General features: G+C 35.8%; 2 protein-coding genes across 2 annotated transcripts; one reads left to right on the top strand and one right to left on the bottom strand.

Moving 5' to 3' along the window:
• Positions 1 to 280: 280 nt before the first annotated feature.
• On the bottom strand, positions 281 to 9,827 carry LOC110689667. Its single transcript, XM_021866437.1, has 8 exons — positions 7,836 to 9,827; positions 5,795 to 5,919; positions 5,317 to 5,443; positions 2,827 to 2,940; positions 2,068 to 2,266; positions 1,939 to 1,984; positions 1,187 to 1,262; positions 281 to 724 (listed from the first exon to the last, which is right to left on the bottom strand). The coding sequence occupies exons 2-8, from the start codon at positions 5,849 to 5,851 to the stop codon at positions 321 to 323; spliced, it is 1,023 nt and encodes a 340-aa protein (XP_021722129.1). The 5' UTR covers positions 5,852 to 5,919; positions 7,836 to 9,827; the 3' UTR covers positions 281 to 320.
• A 4,777-nt stretch (positions 9,828 to 14,604) lies between these two features.
• On the top strand, positions 14,605 to 16,957 carry LOC110689914 (protein LYK2-like). Its single transcript, XM_021866741.1, has one exon. The coding sequence runs from the start codon at positions 14,729 to 14,731 to the stop codon at positions 16,802 to 16,804; it is 2,076 nt and encodes a 691-aa protein (XP_021722433.1). The 5' UTR covers positions 14,605 to 14,728; the 3' UTR covers positions 16,805 to 16,957.
• The last annotated feature ends 1,764 nt before the right edge of the window (positions 16,958 to 18,721 follow it).

Raw genomic sequence — 18,721 nt, 5'->3', positions numbered from 1 at the left:
CGGACAGCGTTTTATACCCTGGTTTTTTTTAAAAAAAAAAAATTTTAAAAAAAAAAAACAATGTGTAAAACGTTGTCTCACATGTTGACTTTTTTCTTTTTAATTTCGTAATTTCTAATTTAAAATTTTCTAATAAAAAAAATTGAATATGTAAAACGCTGTCCCAAATTTTATCTAAAAATGTAATAAAGCTTACTTTGGAAAATGATCCTAGATTTTATCTAAAAATGTACATAATCAATGTAAATTTATCTACAGGCCTAAAAGAAAAACTCAGATGGAACACATATTAACATGTTTTCACTGCCATAAAAAATGAATTATAACATATCACCAAATAATTGATCTTCCAGATCCTTAGCATACTCTAAATCATAATCTTGCTCTTCATTAGGTGCCGAATCCAGCTCAGTTGGAGCCTGTTGAAAATCGCCATCGGCCAACGGTGATTCATTTCCCATAAGAAGCTCCATGAAACCAGTGTGTTGTAACTCATCGTCACTTTGCTGCTGTTCGGTGGCAGTAAGTAGCATTGGTTGCTCGTGCTGTCTCTCTCTTCTCTCGTGATGAGTTACAACAGGATGCTGGTTTGTTCTTATAAACTGAGAGAACATTTCCTTTTGATTTCCCCACTCCTCATTTATCTTTTGCACTTCATCTTCAATTGTCAGCTTATCTTCTGCGATATGCTTTATGTTTTCGATATCGACTACCCTACCAGCCTCTACAAAAGAAACAAGAAAAAATTGTTTTACCAAATTAGCAAAAATGAGGACCGGGAATCACCTACGTATTCAGAACACAAAATTCAGGATACCTTTACAATTTATCTTTTCTAGAAACTGATCTTATACTTGCCTTAAAGGCTAAAGTTGCTAACCTAAAAATACTCCGGAAACCTGGGGCAAGTTGTCATTTCAGAAACATGAGATTGAAATAAGGTTATAGGTGTCATTTATACAAGAGTATTAGAGTAATCAAGACACAGGACATGGTTCCTATGAGTGTATAGTGTCAAGAGCTCAAGACATGGTTGCATCTTTGGTTAATGGCCTATCAGTAACAGGGTTCAATAAATCAAGACAAAACAGGGGAAAATATTCAAGACAAGGCACACAGAACTTGTGATAACTTTTTGGAATAATGAACCTGACCGAGCGACAAGCAAAGTAATGGAATAAAATACCACTGATAGCAAGATTTTTAGTTCCTTCATATTCTTTGGACATTTTCCTGAGCACTTCAAGGTCAAGTTCCATGCCCTGTTCCAGAAGTTCAAGCAATTAAGAAACAATCAGCAGTGAAATTGCTTTCATAAATTCAAAAGAAAAACGCTCAGAGTACCTCAGACATGCATTTTCCATTAACTAATAATTCACCAAACAATTATACAAGAAAGTTCAAAAGATAGCAGAAAGAAGAATGAAAGAAGAGAAACAATTGCTTAGAACAAGTGATCACAATCTTGTAGAAAAATTTATATTTTATGCTCACACAAGTTCGTACCCAAAAGAGGAAATAAAAACAGCTATCCAAGTTATTTTAGGTATGAGCAAAAAAAAAAAAAAATACTGATAACCTCCTCAAAGTGGTTCATTAATGACTCAAAATAAGCAACTTTTAAGGTTTGAACCTGTTACTAAACCAAGTAAAACTATAGATAAAAAAACTTGCGAATATATTAAGTGGACAAGCATCACAAACTGGGAAAGAGGGTAAGGCGCTTTGGAGGTCTAGACATATCTAGGTTTCATAGTGATAGTGTATGTGTGTGTGTGTGTGGACTATGTCAGTGAGTGTGCTTGTGACTCTGTCTGTGTCTGTGTGCGATCAATATGCTTGGGCATCAATCTATATGACAATGATATCATGAGACATTACGAAAATTATAAAATACAATCAACCAGAAACCTGAAATCACAAAAGTATGCAGCATACCATGTCCAGGTGAAGATAACGCTCAATCTCCGTATTTGCCAACAATCTACAAAAAGGAAAAGCAGCAAGATGAGGTCATAAAGAAGCTGGATAAAGTTATAAATCTTAATTTATGAGTGTTTGGCATACTTTTCATGCATCTTCTTTATGCAGGCATTCTGCACATCTACCAACTCCTTTATCCTTTCCTTCTCAGAATAATCATTTATGTTGACAAAGCCAAACAAAAATGCATTCTTCTCTAGCATCCTTTTGACCAAAACAGATACCACTTTGATTCCATTTTCTTTCGCATTTACAACAAGAGCTTTTAGTCTTTGTAATTCTCCTGTCAAGTCCATCAAGAGGAGGTTACATGACTTTCATCTCAAAAAAAAGGTGGAGAGTGAAAGGATGTATGTTAATCAATCAAATAAGACATGAGCACATCTACTTGCCCACTGTTAATGGGACAAGAAATATAAGATGTTTTCGTAATACACCAATTATTCGGACCAACTTTTATGATTTCTAGTGACCTTATACTTTATCAATTTGTTGGTGAAGTGTGTAGTAAAGAAAAAATTAACACGTCCATTATATTAGACTGCATGGGTCTGCATTTCTGCAAATCCATATTCGTACCTAAAATGAGTGTCTTTGAAGAAAACTAATTTCCCAGGATCACTTCAGAGGAAAGCAATTATGAAGAATATATTTAGGTTTCCAGATAATAAGTTATAAGCAACCTGAAAAAGGCAAGAGTAATCAATTAAAGGGAGGAAAGGCAAGAGTAATCAATTAAAGGTAACTTCTTCAGCTGTGACTTGATTAACTTTGTATATCATTTAAGTCTCAACAATGAAGTGACGGAAGTTAAAATACTCGTACAAAAAAGCAATGACTCACCAAGAGATAGATAAATCTTGAAGGGAGGCTGGAATGGTTGTGTCTCATAGAGACAATAGAGGGCATAGAGGGCACCCAATCTCAGTGACAAAGAATTAGTGGAGACCATGTAACCTACACATGATCACAGAAAGATAAAGGTCAAAAGAATTCGTCAAACAACAAAAAAATAATTGAATTTCAAACAGTCAAAAGGCAGTGAATTGTCAAGACTCAAAACTTCAAAAGGGACAGAATATCAGCCATCAGAGTTATAGACCTGATAAGTAAAGGACAATTAGAAGACTATTAACCTGAACTTGACTCTGAACCGATTTTCGATAATATGATTCATACCATGCATGAAATCTCATAACATCAAAAAAAAAAAAAAAAAAAAAAAAAAAAAAAAAAAAAAAGAGCCAATATATCATACATGTTAAGGAATGGTGAAATGATGGATCAAAACCAGGGGTTACTTCTTATATGAATCCATTATACAATAAGTATGTATACAAATTCACTGGATCCTATTTGCGTTTCGAGGAACATAATTTAAAACTTCAGATTATCAATCCTTTTCTACAGTTGACTCACATTTTATCAGTTCAATTGTTGCTTCTGTACCTTATGTGTTTCCATAATTTCCACTCTGCTAGGCGCTAGCACTAACAAAGAAAATTGGATTCACAATTCACAGCTGCATCCATTTTCTCTAACACAATTTTGACATTTAATTTTATTTGGGTATCCTGTGTATCAATGCATAACACTCGTTTGGAAGATGATTAACTTGTTTGTGCTGCCAATCTATCCACATCTAGCCCACAGGAGTTTCTAATATTTCCCCTTTTCAACTATTTAATCCTCACCCCATCTAGTGAGTAGTGAGCTACAAAGATTCAGGCATTACTCTCTTGATTTAAACACAAGCAATGTTGATTCTAACGCTATGCACATCAGTTCTGCGGATAATGCTAGCCTTATCAAGTTAACTATGCAATCAATAGCTAAACATTATAAGGAAAGTCGTTAATCAACAGTAGCCATCACAAATTCACAAGACTCCATTCAGTGCTGGCTGGAAAAATTAAAAGCACTCTTCTTTAGGAAGATGTAACCTCAAAGCTACTGAGATGTGTCATTTAGGAACATTACATTCCTCTCATCTCTTGTGCAGTACATTTGACCTTACTTGGTCTGTTCTCAATAAACAGCAAGCCCTTTGGCTCGTAGTCTTCTCTAGTACCTGTTTTGGTGTTTTTTTAATAGTCTGTGCAGCGTATTTCTTTTGTACAGCAGAAAAGTGGCAATATTGCACCACATGTACCAATATTTCTTCTGTAGCCATAATCAAATTTATGCAAGCTCTTTAACAAACATTAAAGGATGGACAGTGCTGCAACTAAGGGAAAGAGAAAAGGTCCTATACTATAATGGAACAATCACAAATTCCGCAGCCATTTGCTTATTAGTCCAGCTAACTGACTTCATAGTTAACTACAACTCACAATAAAAACAGAATATAGGAAAGACTGACGCTTTGTTTGGATAGCAAATAAAGAAGGAAAGGAAGGGGAGGGAAAGAGGAGGAAGGGAAAGGAAATGAAAGGGAGGGGGAGGTGAGCTCCATTTTTCCTCCAAATCTCTCCAAATTTGGAGGGATTATGCTTATTAAAGAGAGGGAAAATGGATCCCTCCCTCTCCTTTCCCTTCCTTCCCCCAATCTTTTACCCAAACAAGAGAGTTTGTCCCCCTCCCTTTCTCTTCCCTTCTTTTCCTTCCATTTCCTTCTATCCAAACAAAGTGTGAAAGAGGTGTTCAGAAAGGAAAAAAAAAATGGAAAATTGGTCAATTACAACAAATGCACATAATGAATGAATATGGGACATAGATAAACCCTGCTCCCCGAATATTTGTAAAGGACAAAGAACACAAGTCAAACTGCAGAGATGTTAATGAAAATATTATATATCAATAGTAAAACCCTGAAAATTGAGGCTCTAGGAGAGTTCTCTTCTTGCGTCTGCTATAACTATTCCAAACAAGGATAGCGGGAACCACAATCCAGTTATCAAGAAGCACTGACCATTAAGCCTTCAACTGAATTACCAACTCTCTTAATTAGCAAACAGACTGACAGCAGTATGTTCGTGTGATGAGTCATGAGTAGCATGACATAATTTTTGTATGTTCCATTAAGATAAGTATTAATCCAATTGAAATGCAATTGAACTCTCCTAAAGCCTTAAACTTGGTAAGCAAGCTGAATATATTACAGTTCTTTTACATTTTCAGTCTTTTGGTTGAATCTTACAGAAAAGTTGGCATAAATCCTAATTAAGCTATATACAATAATTGACATTCAATTATAGTTCATAATTTTAGAGGAATAACTGGCTATACATTCTTGAAATGATGAAAAGTTCACCTTGTTGATCAAACATACAAGATGCATCTTAGGAACAAACTAACGCCATTGCATCATTAAGCATCAAAGAAGTAACTTACTTATAGAATGGTTGTACAAGACTTGCATAAATATGTTCAAGCCGGTAGAAGGCCGAGCCTCAAATATGTAGGAAAACTTCCGTTCAAGCCACAATTTTTTCATGTCTACTAAAGTTTTGAGCTCGCCCTGCATGCCAAAAAAAATACAATTAGTTAGTTATCAAGACAAAAACATGCTTTTGGCGTTTTGCATTTAACTATACAAGATTGAAATCAATGCAGTATTGGCAAGAGCAAAGCTATGACAGTAATTCCCCTTCAAAAATCTGGGAGATTATAAATACAATCACGTGAAAGAAAATCAATCCAACAAGAAACAAAGCATACAGGCTAACACAAATGGGACAGAGAAGGAAAGTGACAATATGACAAAAGATTCTAACACCTCCCTCTTAAATAAAAGGCCAGAAATTGACTAGTAATGTCTAATCAATTTGAACTGTGGACATCATTAATTGTATGGCCACAAAAGACATACCTCAGAAAACTCTTTTAAAAGCTCGTCCAGATCCAGCTTGAAGGGAGAAAAATCCATTGTATAAGATGTCACTCAATCAAGTTAGTTCCCTGCTTTCTGGTCAAGCTCCAACATGTAACACTAGCCTGCATACAATTGAATGATTTATCACGTTATTTATATTCTATATTGATAACTCATAGAAGAAAATTATTTAATTATGAGTCAATTTCAGTCAGATGCTTTCAAGGGCTCTAATAAAGCTTCTCTTTTTTTATTCAAACATCATATACAATGAACGATGAAGATAAGAGAAAACAACAACAGCATTGAGGTAAGTACTCTTCTTGGAAAAGAGAAATCCCTCCCCGTTAGTAGTTTAAGTAAGATCAATTCAACAATTAACTTGTGATTTATCATAGTTATTAGGGAAATTCTTTTTTAATTTTAAAAATTCTTATTATCCGTGGTAAACTCTAATTTGTTAAACTAATCCAATGGTGACATTAATGATGATTGTATGCAATTATGAGTCTAACTCTAGTTAAATTTTTTAACCATGATTAGTTCTTAAATTTTTTAATAGTTAAATTATTTTATAAATAAATTAAGAAATAAAAATCGAACCAACCCAACCCAAACCCTGCCGGCGGCAGCCCCCCTCCCTCTCCCCTGCTAGCGCCCGTCCCCTACAGACCAACCATCCCCAAACCCTGCGTCGGCCGACAAGAGGCGACCTCACTCCCTCCTTTCCACACCTCGACTCTCAAGTCTCAACCCCTCACCCCGATTCACATCATCCTCTTCCTTCACCAATTTCTATGGAAAATTATCACCATAAACATGAATTCAACATCAAAATGATGATATTCAAGCTCACGAAACCTCTTGAAATGATTAAATCGGCCAGAAATTGAACGCGAAACCCTAATTTCTGCTTGGGCTTGGGTGACAGCGATTGAATCGGAAGTAAACGCGAAACCTCTTGAAGTAATTGAATCGGCCGGAAACGGAAGTAATTGAATCGTCGATAGGGCTGGGCCGGTGACAGCGGTGATGCGTTGACATTGAGGTTCGTCGCTTCAGCGAGGTTTCAAGACGAAGGTGAGGAAAGGTGGGTAGGACGGGGGAGGAGGAGGGGGCAGGATCGAAAAAAGACGCCAGCGATTGAAGGTAAAGGTCGAGGGAGGGGAGGTGGTTGGCTGATTGATGCTGCTGTATGGTTGCGATACTGGCTCCTGTCGGTTGAGGGGGAGGCCGGCACGCCGGCAAAAGAGGGGCTGGGCGCCAGCGTGGGTGGGGGCGGAGAGTGGTGGGCTGGTGGCTGATTGGTGGGGGAAGGGGTGGCTTTTTTTTAAAAAAAAATTATTTCTTTTTTTTTTAAGTAAAAAAAATAATAATAAAGTAAATAAATAAACTAACTCTAGTTAAATATTTTATTACAATTATCATTAACGTCTTGGTTAGCTTAATATAAAAAATTCGATTTACCAAAAGATAATAAGAATTTTCGCAATTCATAAAATTAAAATGTTATCAAAGAGAATTTCCCAAATGTAGATGCCGATATATTACATGGTTTTTCCAAGTCGGACACTAAATGATACTGCATAATACTTCGTAACAATTCTGCCTCAACCTTATAATTCCATCCCTACCATATTATCAAGACTATCAACTCATCAGCCTCTAACACTTGCACTCGATAACTAAATCGCCGTCAAAATCTTCTAGACAACAATTTTCTACCAAAAAAAAAAAAAGCGTGTCAACAGGACGAGTTCTTCTTTCCCTATATGTGTTATAACTAGTTCGGTTCATCGCTGGAAGAACAAAACATATATATGCAGGCCCGTCCCTGAGGAAGGGCAGGAGGGGCGGCAGCCCTGGGCCCAGGGAAAAGAGCTCTGATTTCATAGTTGAATCCTAACATTAAAGTATTGTGCAATACATTAGCAACCAAGTTTGATTCAATTATCTCATAATTTTAGGGATATTTGATTCAATTATCTCATAATTTTAGGGATATTTGATATGATGATAACAAATACAAACAACTTACCTCAGAAGCTGCTTCAATGGGGGATACAAGAAGTAGATTCAACGGAGAACGGCAACTGCTCTTCAATGGAGAACGGCAACTGCGCTTCAATAGAGGAATTCAATGGATTGGACGCCTTGGATCCCTATTAAAAGCCAGACCCATGACCCGCCACAGTTATTAATGGGTTAGATCCGTCTAATAAATAAATGGGCCGAGTCTTTATACGATCGTCCAATTATGGGACATACCTTTAAAGGGTTTAGAGTAAACCTGTTTTAAAAACTACGGAGTATTAGTTTATCTTTACACTTCCATTTGTCTGTAATTTTTTTTGGTTTTTTTTAAAAAATTTTGAAAACGACGAAATTACATTAATTAAATTGAGTTTACAACAAACGAAAGAAAAGTAGAGTAACATAAGTCTATTACAAGTTATTATATCTTAAATATGGTTAGGATGAGTTTTCCACAAAAAAAAAATGTGGTTAGGATGACTCTTTTGTCGTGGCCATCATTGCAAATTAATCGTGTCATGTGAAGTGTGAACTATGCAATTGTATAGCTGTCAGTGAAGTGTGAACTATGCAATTGTACATGTAGTGTTACCTTTGCGGTTTTAACATCAGTTGACGGTCACCTACATTTATTATAAATGCAGTTGTAAACTAGCAAGTGTAGAATTGTATGAGTTAGTTAATTGTATGAGTTGGTTAGTGATCTGTGTAAAACATAAAATTATTAGTGAATAACTTTGGAAGTGACAAATTTAATACTTTAAAAAAAAAAAAAAAAAAAAAAAAAACCCATTTAGATCAACCGAAGAAATTTCCAAAATGCGAGAAGGGGATTACATCACTCCACACCCATTGGCCAAACTCCCATGGTTGAAAGTAAGTCAATTTGTGAGCTACATTATTACCCCCTTGCTTTACAAAAGACCATGAATCACTAGTAAAATTAGAAAAAAAAAATCTAGAATATCCTTTATAATCAGATGAAAGGAATTGTAGCCATACAAACGCTTCCTCATTGCCTCAATCACCACCAGATTATCACTCTCGATCCCAATGCAACTCAATACCCTTGTGTCTCGCAATCTTCATGCCCCAAAATATCACTTTCACCTCTGCAATCTTAGTCTCTCATTTTTCACTCCACTACATCGTAGCTCTCCAAAGCACCACCCCCTCACTATTCCTGCAGATTGCACCCAGCCCCATCCCCACCTCCCCCAAAACACCAGCATCAACAATAATTTGAACCACACCAAATGCTGGAGGAGACCCGCCCACAGAGACACTCTTTCCACCCCTCCATTCCCCACGTTATTCAACTTTCCCACCTCATGCCCCTTCGTATTAATCTTCAAAGCATAGGCAACAATTTGCTCAACATTCGGATTTCACCCTCAATCACACATTTGTTCCTTGCGCCCCACATAGCCCAACACATGGTAATTAAACTCACCATATCCTCTCCAAAATTACCAAAATAGTGCTCCCACCAGTCACCCATACTACAAAGAGAGTGAGACAAAACCATAGGATAATTGCACTTACTCCAAATTGCTCAGGCTAAACTGTAATCTTTTTAACATGTGCATGACAGATTCTTCTTCTCTCTGGCAAACACCACAAGCTAGTAACTAGGGCACAAACTTACTACATAAAAATTAGCTATAAAATCTTATGTGGCCTAAAAGCTAATTTGCTAATTAGCTTACCATTGGAGTTGCTCTAATACTCCATATGTTCCTTTTATTAGATACATTTTGACTTTACACCCTAGTGTTCCAACCAGTCTAGCGAACACCCACCCAAACCCTAACTCTAACTCTGATCTCGAACCCCACTTATTTGGCGAACTCCCACCCAAACCCCAACCCTTACTTTCAAACCACACTTATGCGGCGAACTCCCACCTAGCCCCAACCTAGCCGATCGATCGAACCCACACAACTCCCACCCACCCTAGTCGGCACAAACCTATGACCACCCAGTCCTCCACACCAAACCCGACACCCCAATCTTTTTAAAAAATTATTTATTATAATTAAAATTAAAAATATTTTTTTGTATTTAAAATTAATATTAAGCTATATTTTGTTTTTAATTAAATCAATTCTTATTTAATTGAGAGTTAATTATAGTATAAGTTAATTGATGACTTGTTTGACCGGTCACAAGTCAAATCTAGTACTTAAATTATTTATGGAATATAGACATCAATGTTAGACTTATTTTTTAATTTATTAAAGTTGACTTAATATTGGAAGATCACCTAAAATTCGATTTATTGTGGTTATTTTTTCATTATTTTATTTTATTAGACTTTCCTTTTACTAATCATCTGTATATGCATTTCTATTTTACACAAATATTTTCCATACGAGAATGACAAAAAAGGAAAAAAAAATGGTGTATTATCACACCAAGAATCAACACAAATTTTTTTAGTGTGTCATTAAGTATATAGTTATTGATATATATATTTATGGATAATTGATTGGTTATTATTTATTGATGATTACTAGTTATTTATTTAAGTAAATATAAAAATATGATATTTAATTATATTTTTTTCTAACGGATAAATCACAAAAGAAGGTTAAGAGTGAAGTGTGAATGAAAATGTCCAAATGGTGCAATTAAAGAAAGGGAGAAATTATTTAACAAATTACATAAAATTATTTACGAATTAACAAATTACAGAACTATTTAACAATTATATAAATAAATGATTTTTGGGATATTCTCAATGGTAACCCCCAACATGTGCTACGCACCAATGGTAACCCCTCTTTTTTTGGATTATACAAAATGACCTTAATTTAATTTTTTTCAATCACTCATAACCTTATTTCATTAAATTTATTAACTATAGTTAGATTTATATTTAAAAAAAAAAACTAATAAAATTAACCCAACCACCTGCCCAGCCACCACCACCAAAAAACCCACCCACCATAACCCAGCCGTAGCCACCGACGAGCCCTTCCCCCTTCCCCCCAGAGTGTCGTAGCACAACCCCTTCCCCGACCACCCTCCCCTTTTCCCTTCCCCGACGGTTAGCAATTCTTGAAAACTGCTGGAATTGAAGAATCGAGCCTGCCGGAATCAAGCCTGACAGAATCGCGCCTGCCGAAATTGCGGTGGCTGGAATTGTATTCAACTTGCAAAAATCAGCCGGATTTACCTCTCAAAATTGCCGGATTTCGCAGCGAAACTAACGTATCTAGGCTTGCAATGTTGGCGGATTTTGACCTCGAAATCATCGGTTTTTGACCAGCGAAGGTTGCCGGAATTTCGCCATAATCAACTGAAGGTTGCCGGAACGCCGAGATCTAGGGTTTCGATTTTAGGGAATTCGTTTTTGGGGTTTTAGGGTGTCGAGGATGGTGGTTTAAGGGGAAAAAGTGGGTAAAGATGGACGAATTAGCTTCGTCGGCACAGGGGATGGGGTTTGGGCAGGTGGGGGTGGCCGGAAATTGGAAAGGGACGGGAAGGGGATGGGTTTTTGGGTAGGGTGGCCGGAAGGCAAGTGGGGAAGGAGGCTGGGGAGGTGGTGGCCTGAAGTTATGGAGGGGGAAAGGGAAGAAGAAGAAAGGGAAAACCGTCGGTGGCTACGGCTGGGTTATGGTGGGTGGGTTTTTTGGTGGTGGTGGCTGGGCAGGTGGTTGGGTTAATTTTATTATTATTTTTTTTAATATAAATCTAATTATAGTTAATAAATTTAATGAAATAAGGTTATGAGTGATTGAAAAAATTAAAATAAGGTCATTTTGTATGATATGATCATTGTGTAGGATAGCTATCGCAAGATCTTTTCTCTCTTTGTTCAAAACTCCCGCGCGATGTAATGCAAGTCTATAAAGCAGGCCCCCGTTAATTCCTTTGAGTTTCGGTCTTGCGACCGTACTCCCCAGGCGGAGTGTTTCACGCGTTAGCTGGGCCCCTGATCCGTGTAGACCAAGGGCGAACACTCATCGTTTACGGCATGGACTACCAGGGTATCTAATCTTGTTCGCTCCCCATGCTTTCGCACCCCAGCGTCAGTAGGGACCCAGAAAAAAGAGGGGTTACCATTGGTGCGTAGCACATGTTGGGTTTACCATTGAGAATATCCCATGATTTTTTTAACTATCATTTTGCCCTAGGTTCATCATCAGACTATTTCATCATGCAAATTTGATTTATCAATGAAAGAACCAGTTATGTACCCCTCCAACAGAATTCAGTTGTCATTTCACCATGATAGAGAATCACAACATAATAGATGATAACTTAAAATCAGATAATATTGACAAACAAAATTCATAATCATCAAAAGGATGAAAATGAAAATAAAAAATTGGAGCCAAACTTCAAATACATAAGCAGAACAAACATAAAGAGGTAAGCTCAAAAACTCATATTGTCAACAAAGAAAACACTCAGCTAAATCGGAAAACAAACCCTAATTAAAAAAAAAAATTAATCATGAAACTAACAATTAAAACTACTTGTAAAACTAAGACGAAAACAATTAAAATTTAGGGTTTGAAGTTTAGACGAAAACTTACAAATTCAGCGATGGAATGAAGAGAACGACGGTGTGGAGAGATGAAGGAGCGCCGTCAACGGCGGAGCGGTGGAGTAGGGCTTCTGGGACTGGAGAATGAGGTTTGGAGGAGAGAGAAAGTGATAATGGGCTTGGGAATTGGATGATTGGATTGGGCCTTTGAGGGATTGAAAGTACAAGACCAATTGACCTTGATGAATTAAGGAAAAAGAGAGAATGATTGAGATTGTTTAAACTTTATTTAGGGGATGTGCTTTATCGGATCAGAAGCACTCATAAGTCAATTTAGTTGGGATGTTAATGGTATATTGGTATGCGGGTTGTATGGACTAGAAATTCTAACGACATCTACAAAAAGATTTAAATTTAATAAATACATGACAAATGAATAAAATAAAAGCTTCCTTTCAGCAGAGCTACGATCGTACATTCTTCATACCCTCTTTTATATCGCTGTGATTTACAGCCTTTTTCGAAGAAGGGTCTATCGATCTGTTGTAGTCGTACAGAAAATTTTCGTCTGATTCATCTGATTGTAATCGAAGGATTAACCTCTTTTACGATCCCGCACAAATCTTACCTTCAAAGAGTGTAGATTTATTGAACTCAATAACAAAAACATAAAGAAACTAAAGGAAAATAGCCAAATTTTCGGAGAAATTTGACTATTTTTGGCCTATGAAACAATTTTTATAAGAACCCTAGAGAGAAAAAATAAAGAGGAGACGGCTAGGTTTTTTTTTTTTTTTAATTTTTTTTTTTTAAATTTGTTATCACTTATTAACAAGGAAATTGGCAATTTAGTTTGAAATAATTGCTTTAAATGATGTATGTAATGGTAATCCCTTCTTTCTGTAAGTCCAAAGTTTAGTAAAGAATCATGAAAGCATTTGAGTTGAATTTATTAAAATAAAATATATGTAGGGTTTATTAGGGAATTAAAAATTATAGGAATATTTCATTTGGTACCACTGTAATTTAGGCTTTTCCATTTGGTACCCAATTTTTAATTTTATTCCACATGTTACCACTATATTTCTAATTTATTCTCTACTATAGCATTACATCAAAAATGTTATGTATTTTTCGATTTGGATGTCATAAAAATTGTTCGGTCAAATTAAGGTTTTTAGATGATTTGTAAGCCCTTAACGGCCTTAAGGTTCATATTTGAGGTCGAAATTAGCAAAAAAAATCGCTTAAAATGTCTTGATTTATGTACAAGAAAATGTCTTAATTTGTATATTTTAATTTGTTTCGTACAAAAAATGTTCATTTAAAGTTTTGGATGTAATTATGACCTTAAAGAATCAAAATTTGAAGTCGATATTACAAACAAAAAAAAAAAAGAGGGTGGGGGGGAGACCACAATCACCCTAAACCAGTGTTTTATTTAACGGGATGCTATAATAGGGAATAAGCCAAGATTACAATGGTACCATGTGGAATAAAAATATAAGTTGTGTATCAAATAGAAAAGCCAAACTACAATGTTATCAAATGAAAAATCCCAAAATTATAAAAAGGAGAACTTGAGTGGATAAAAGTAAGAGGGAAGATCATGATTCATGGTTGTAGAGGTATAATTAAATAGTGCAGAGGATTTATCATCAGCGATGCAAATTTTGGCTCGATACATTCATTCGATCACAAATCCTTATATGTGGTTGGCCACACAGTATGAGTGTATGCCTAGCTATCATGGGGGTTATTTTGTTAATATTATAGGGGTTACTCGATCAGTGTTATAGAGATTACTTTGTTATCTTAGTCGATTAGATTTTGGCTTGATACATTTGTTTATAGGGTTTTTATTATATTAAATAAAAAAAAAAGTTGCCAGATATCGACACAATACTACATAATTTCAATTTTTAAATGAGGGAAAAATAATGATCAGTGATGAAAATTCTTATCACAAATTGATCATGAATTCTGTAAAACATAAAGTTGGGATTATCTTTTCCATAGAGAGAAAATTACATCGGATGCATGTTAAAGTTTCCAAAAAGATTACAATTTTGTGTTCTTGAGATATTTAGCCAACCCAAAACCATAAACAGTGGAATGTGGGCAATGAACCCAGACAGACAGCTGGAACTATTTGAATAACTATATTAGTACAGCTTTAGCACCCCAATACTCTTGTCTATAATCTACACTATATATTATAAATATTTCCTCCTTTTTAAGCACATAATTTTTTATGTTGTATAGATCCAAAATATTCATCTTACTATGCTACAAATATATATATTTTTACTCCCACTATACTTTAAAAATCCTCTCATTTTTAATTTAATCACTCCTATAATATGTTTTATCAGTTATTAGTACTGAATTAATAGCATATGGCTGCTCTAATCACTAAGTTATTCTTCATTTTCTTCTTTTTTCTAGTGTTTGTCCCTATATTTGCTCATAACAATGAACTGATTAGCTGTGAAGGCAACTCTGTTGAATCAGTGAACTATGAATGTAATCACAATGCGGCCGAAAATCAGTGCAGTACTTATGCTGTTCTTCATACAAATCCTTACTATTCTTCTTTGTATAATCTTACATACTACTTGGGATTGAATCGATTCACGGTTGCAGAAGTGAATGGTTTTTCACCTGATACTGAGTACCTTTCGAATAATCAGCCTCTGCTGATTCCTGTCAATTGCAAGTGTGTCGAAAAAAGCAGAGTTTTTCAAGCTGAACTGATAAAAACAACTGCTGTTGGTGAGAGTTTTGAAGGGATTGCAGACTCTTTGGAAGGGTTAACTACTTGCAAAGCTATTCGAGAGAAGAATGCAGGAGTCGCGCCTTGGAATCTGTTGGAGAAGATCAATGTATCGGTGCCTGTACGATGTGCTTGTCCTACGAGTTCTGAGATCAGTTCAGGTATCAGACTATTGGTTTCGTATGCTGTCAGTGCAGGAGATACAGTGTCTTCCTTAGCCTTACAGTTCAATACCACTGCTAAAGCAATAATCAGCGCGAATAAGAGACTGAAAGTAGGTGAAGGTGATTTAGTCATCAAAGATCATTCACTGTCAGTTCTGATTCCACTGAATCAGAAACCTACTCTAGGATCTCTCGTGAAACCAAGTGAACCGAGTTTGGGATTGCCATCGAAGATGAGTGGCAAGGCCATTGCTCGAAAGAAGAAAAAGAGAATGTTGAAGTTAGGAGTTTCTGTTGGTGTAGTTTGCTTTGTAGTAGTTGCTAGCATCGTGGGTTTTGCTGTATTTTTCTTACTGCAAAGGAAGAAAAAAGAGCAGCAAAACTGTCTGTCAGCAAAAATTGTAGATACTGAACTGCAGCAGCTGAGTTTAAGTATACGAACAACAAGCGAAAAGAAGATTTCTTTTGAGGGGTCTCAGAGCACTCTGGATGGTCAAGGTGAAGCAACTCCGCGAAGCAATAGCAAGATGATGTTGGAGAGTTATACAGTCGAGGAGCTGCGAAAGGCAACCGAGGATTTTGACAGCCATAACGTCGTTGAAGGAAATGTTTATCATGGCCGTATCAAAGGTAAGGATTTGGCAATAAAGTATACCACATTGGAATACATTTCCAAAGTAGATTTAAGCCTTTTTCAAGATGCAATTCACAATCATCCTAACATAATGAGGGTGTTAGGGACTTGTATAATGGATGAAGACGATTCATATTTGGTATTCGAGTATGCAAAAAACGGGTCGTTAAAGGATTGGATTCATGGTGGATTAGCCATGAAAAGCCAATTTATAGCCTCTTGTTCTTGCTTTTTAACTTGGAAGCAGAGGCTTAGGATTTGCTTAGATGTTGCCTTGGCATTGCAATATATGCACCATATAATGCACCCGACTTATGTCCATCGAAACTTAAAGAGCAAAAATATTTTCCTAGATGAAGAATTCAACACAAAAGTAGGGAATTTCGGCATGGCAAAATGTGTTGAGAACGATACAGAAGACGTAGAGTTTTCCTCTAGAAACCCTTCGTCGTGGGACAAAGGGTACTTAGCTCCGGAGTACATTAAGCAAGGTATAATTTCTCCGAGCATTGATGTTTATGCTTACGGCGTGGTTTTGTTAGAAATGTTATCAGGGGAAACCCCGGTAATGAGTCCTCAAGAAGGAGAAATTGTTATGCTTTCCGAAAAAATTAAGTCCATACTCCAATCCGAGAATGTGGATCAATTAAGGGGTTGGATAGACGCAGACTTAGGGGAGAACTACTCGTTTGATGGAGCAATTGCGATGGCAACACTAGCAAGGGCATGCATCGATGAAGATCCTTCGATGAGGCCGAGTGCCGGAGAACTAGTAGAGAAATTGTCAAGACTAATTGAAGAGTCACCTGAAGGAGAACAAACATGTTTAGTCAATGAAAGCTCCTCAAAGCCTTTGTTTCAATCAGCTGCAACTAATAGTAGTAGTAATAGTGACATCTAATATGGTACACTTCATATTAGATAAAACTTGTGTTACTATGTATCATATATTCATATATTACTAAGTTTTGGCATATATTTGTAGCTGCATAAATTTATAATATAAAGTTTTTTTTTTTTTTACCATGTACAAAGTAACTTTAATCTTGGGGAAAATGGATATTAAAAAAATAAACACTCTGTTAGTCTGTTATATCAGTTGTCGTTACTGTAATTTTTGTTCCCTTGAAATGGTTATAATAATAATGTGATAAAATAAAGCTGTGGGCTCTCTAGTCTGGATTTCTACTCATTGAAGAATTTTGATTAACAAAAGTTAAGGTAATTAGTCTTCTTAGAAATGTGTGCATTTTGACTACTTAGTCAACATCTCTTGAAAACTGTAATTTTACCCCTCAGTAAAAATAATTTGAGGCAGATTTTATAGACACAATAGAAGTAAATTTAATGATTTTTGTGTGTTATGTGTAGAGCTGTCAATTCGGGTAAACGGGTTGGGTTTGGATCGGGTAAGTGAAAATTTGATTGTTAATTTGATTGTTGTAGACTTGTAGGAATCTATGGATTAGCTATGGGATGGAGTATAGGTTCAGGAACTATTATTGATATGGTACTATTTTAACAATTTGATCCAAATTTAGTTTAATTAATCATTAGTATTATTTAGAATATGTGGATTGTTATTGATTAGGGGTTTATTTTGCTGTTTTGGGGGATCTAAAGAATGATTTGAGCTTAGCGAACAACATTGTATGGCTATCAGCAACATCATGTTAGAAACATCTTTGCATCGGTCTAGAGATGGCCTGTAAAAAAAAAAAAAAGGAAAATATGATTATGAATTTGTGTTAAACAAGCTGGTAAAGAATACTTGTAGGGGTTTTGTTGTTGATTTCGGAAAAATGATGAACAGCTATATATATATATACTGCTAACTACTGACCAGCTAGCCTTTCATGTCTAAATAAGCATAATTATCGCAACCTAAGGAGCAAGTTTAGGCTCCGTTTGTTTTGGTGGAAAACATTTTTCTGAAAAATGATTTTCCTTCATCTTTCCATTTTCCTCTATTTGTTTTAATAAGAGATGGAAAACAACTTTTCTAAAGGTGGAAAATTGCACTTTAGAAAAGGAAAACAGTTTTCCTTAGAAAAAGAAGGTATGCCACATTTTCCTCTTCACTCATTACTTCTCCTTAATACTCTCCTCCCACCTTCCTTTCTTTTTCTCCTTAAGTTTTCCTCTAATCAAACAAACAAAAGAAAAATTTTTTTAAAATCATGTTTCCATTGAAAATTGTTTTCCTTGAAAAATGATTTTCCATGACAATTGTTTCCTTTAAAACAAACGGAGAAAATGGAGGAATGATAAATCAATTCTCTAGGAATAAATAGTTTGATCCACTCTAGAGTTTTTTTTTTTTTGTTTGTTGAAAGTGACTTCAATGTTGGATCTCCACACATCAACTCTTTGGGTGGTTATATAAATACGAGGATTGGCTTGTTGCAGAATCTGGCTGCCCTCCTGTTTAGGAATGGAGGCGGGGAATATATTTTGCGACAGTAGCCCGCATGTTTAAACTAGCAGAGACTTTTCGTGATGATTGGGATGTTGAAGGCTTGGTCCTACAAGCGTATGAAGATTTTATGCAGGACTTGTCTACTCAAGGTAGGGTAGCTGTTGCTGCTTCAACATTAAGATAACTTTGTTTCATTGATTAAAAAATTATACACTTCTGATTCAATTGGTTTGAGTTGCAAAACAAAAGCACCAAAAATAACAATTACTATTAACGATGATTTTTTGTTGTATAAGAAGCTGTATAGATAAATTTCATTGTTTTCTGTAGTACTCTGCTATGATCAGATCCTCAACTTAGTCTCAAACTTTTTGTAGACTTGACCTTCCCATTCAAGGA

This window comes from Chenopodium quinoa, unplaced genomic scaffold (assembly GCF_001683475.1).
Source record: "Chenopodium quinoa cultivar QQ74 unplaced genomic scaffold, ASM168347v1, whole genome shotgun sequence".
NCBI lineage: Eukaryota > Viridiplantae > Streptophyta > Magnoliopsida > Caryophyllales > Amaranthaceae > Chenopodium > Chenopodium quinoa.
This window is presented reverse-complemented; position numbering and strand designations above follow the sequence as displayed.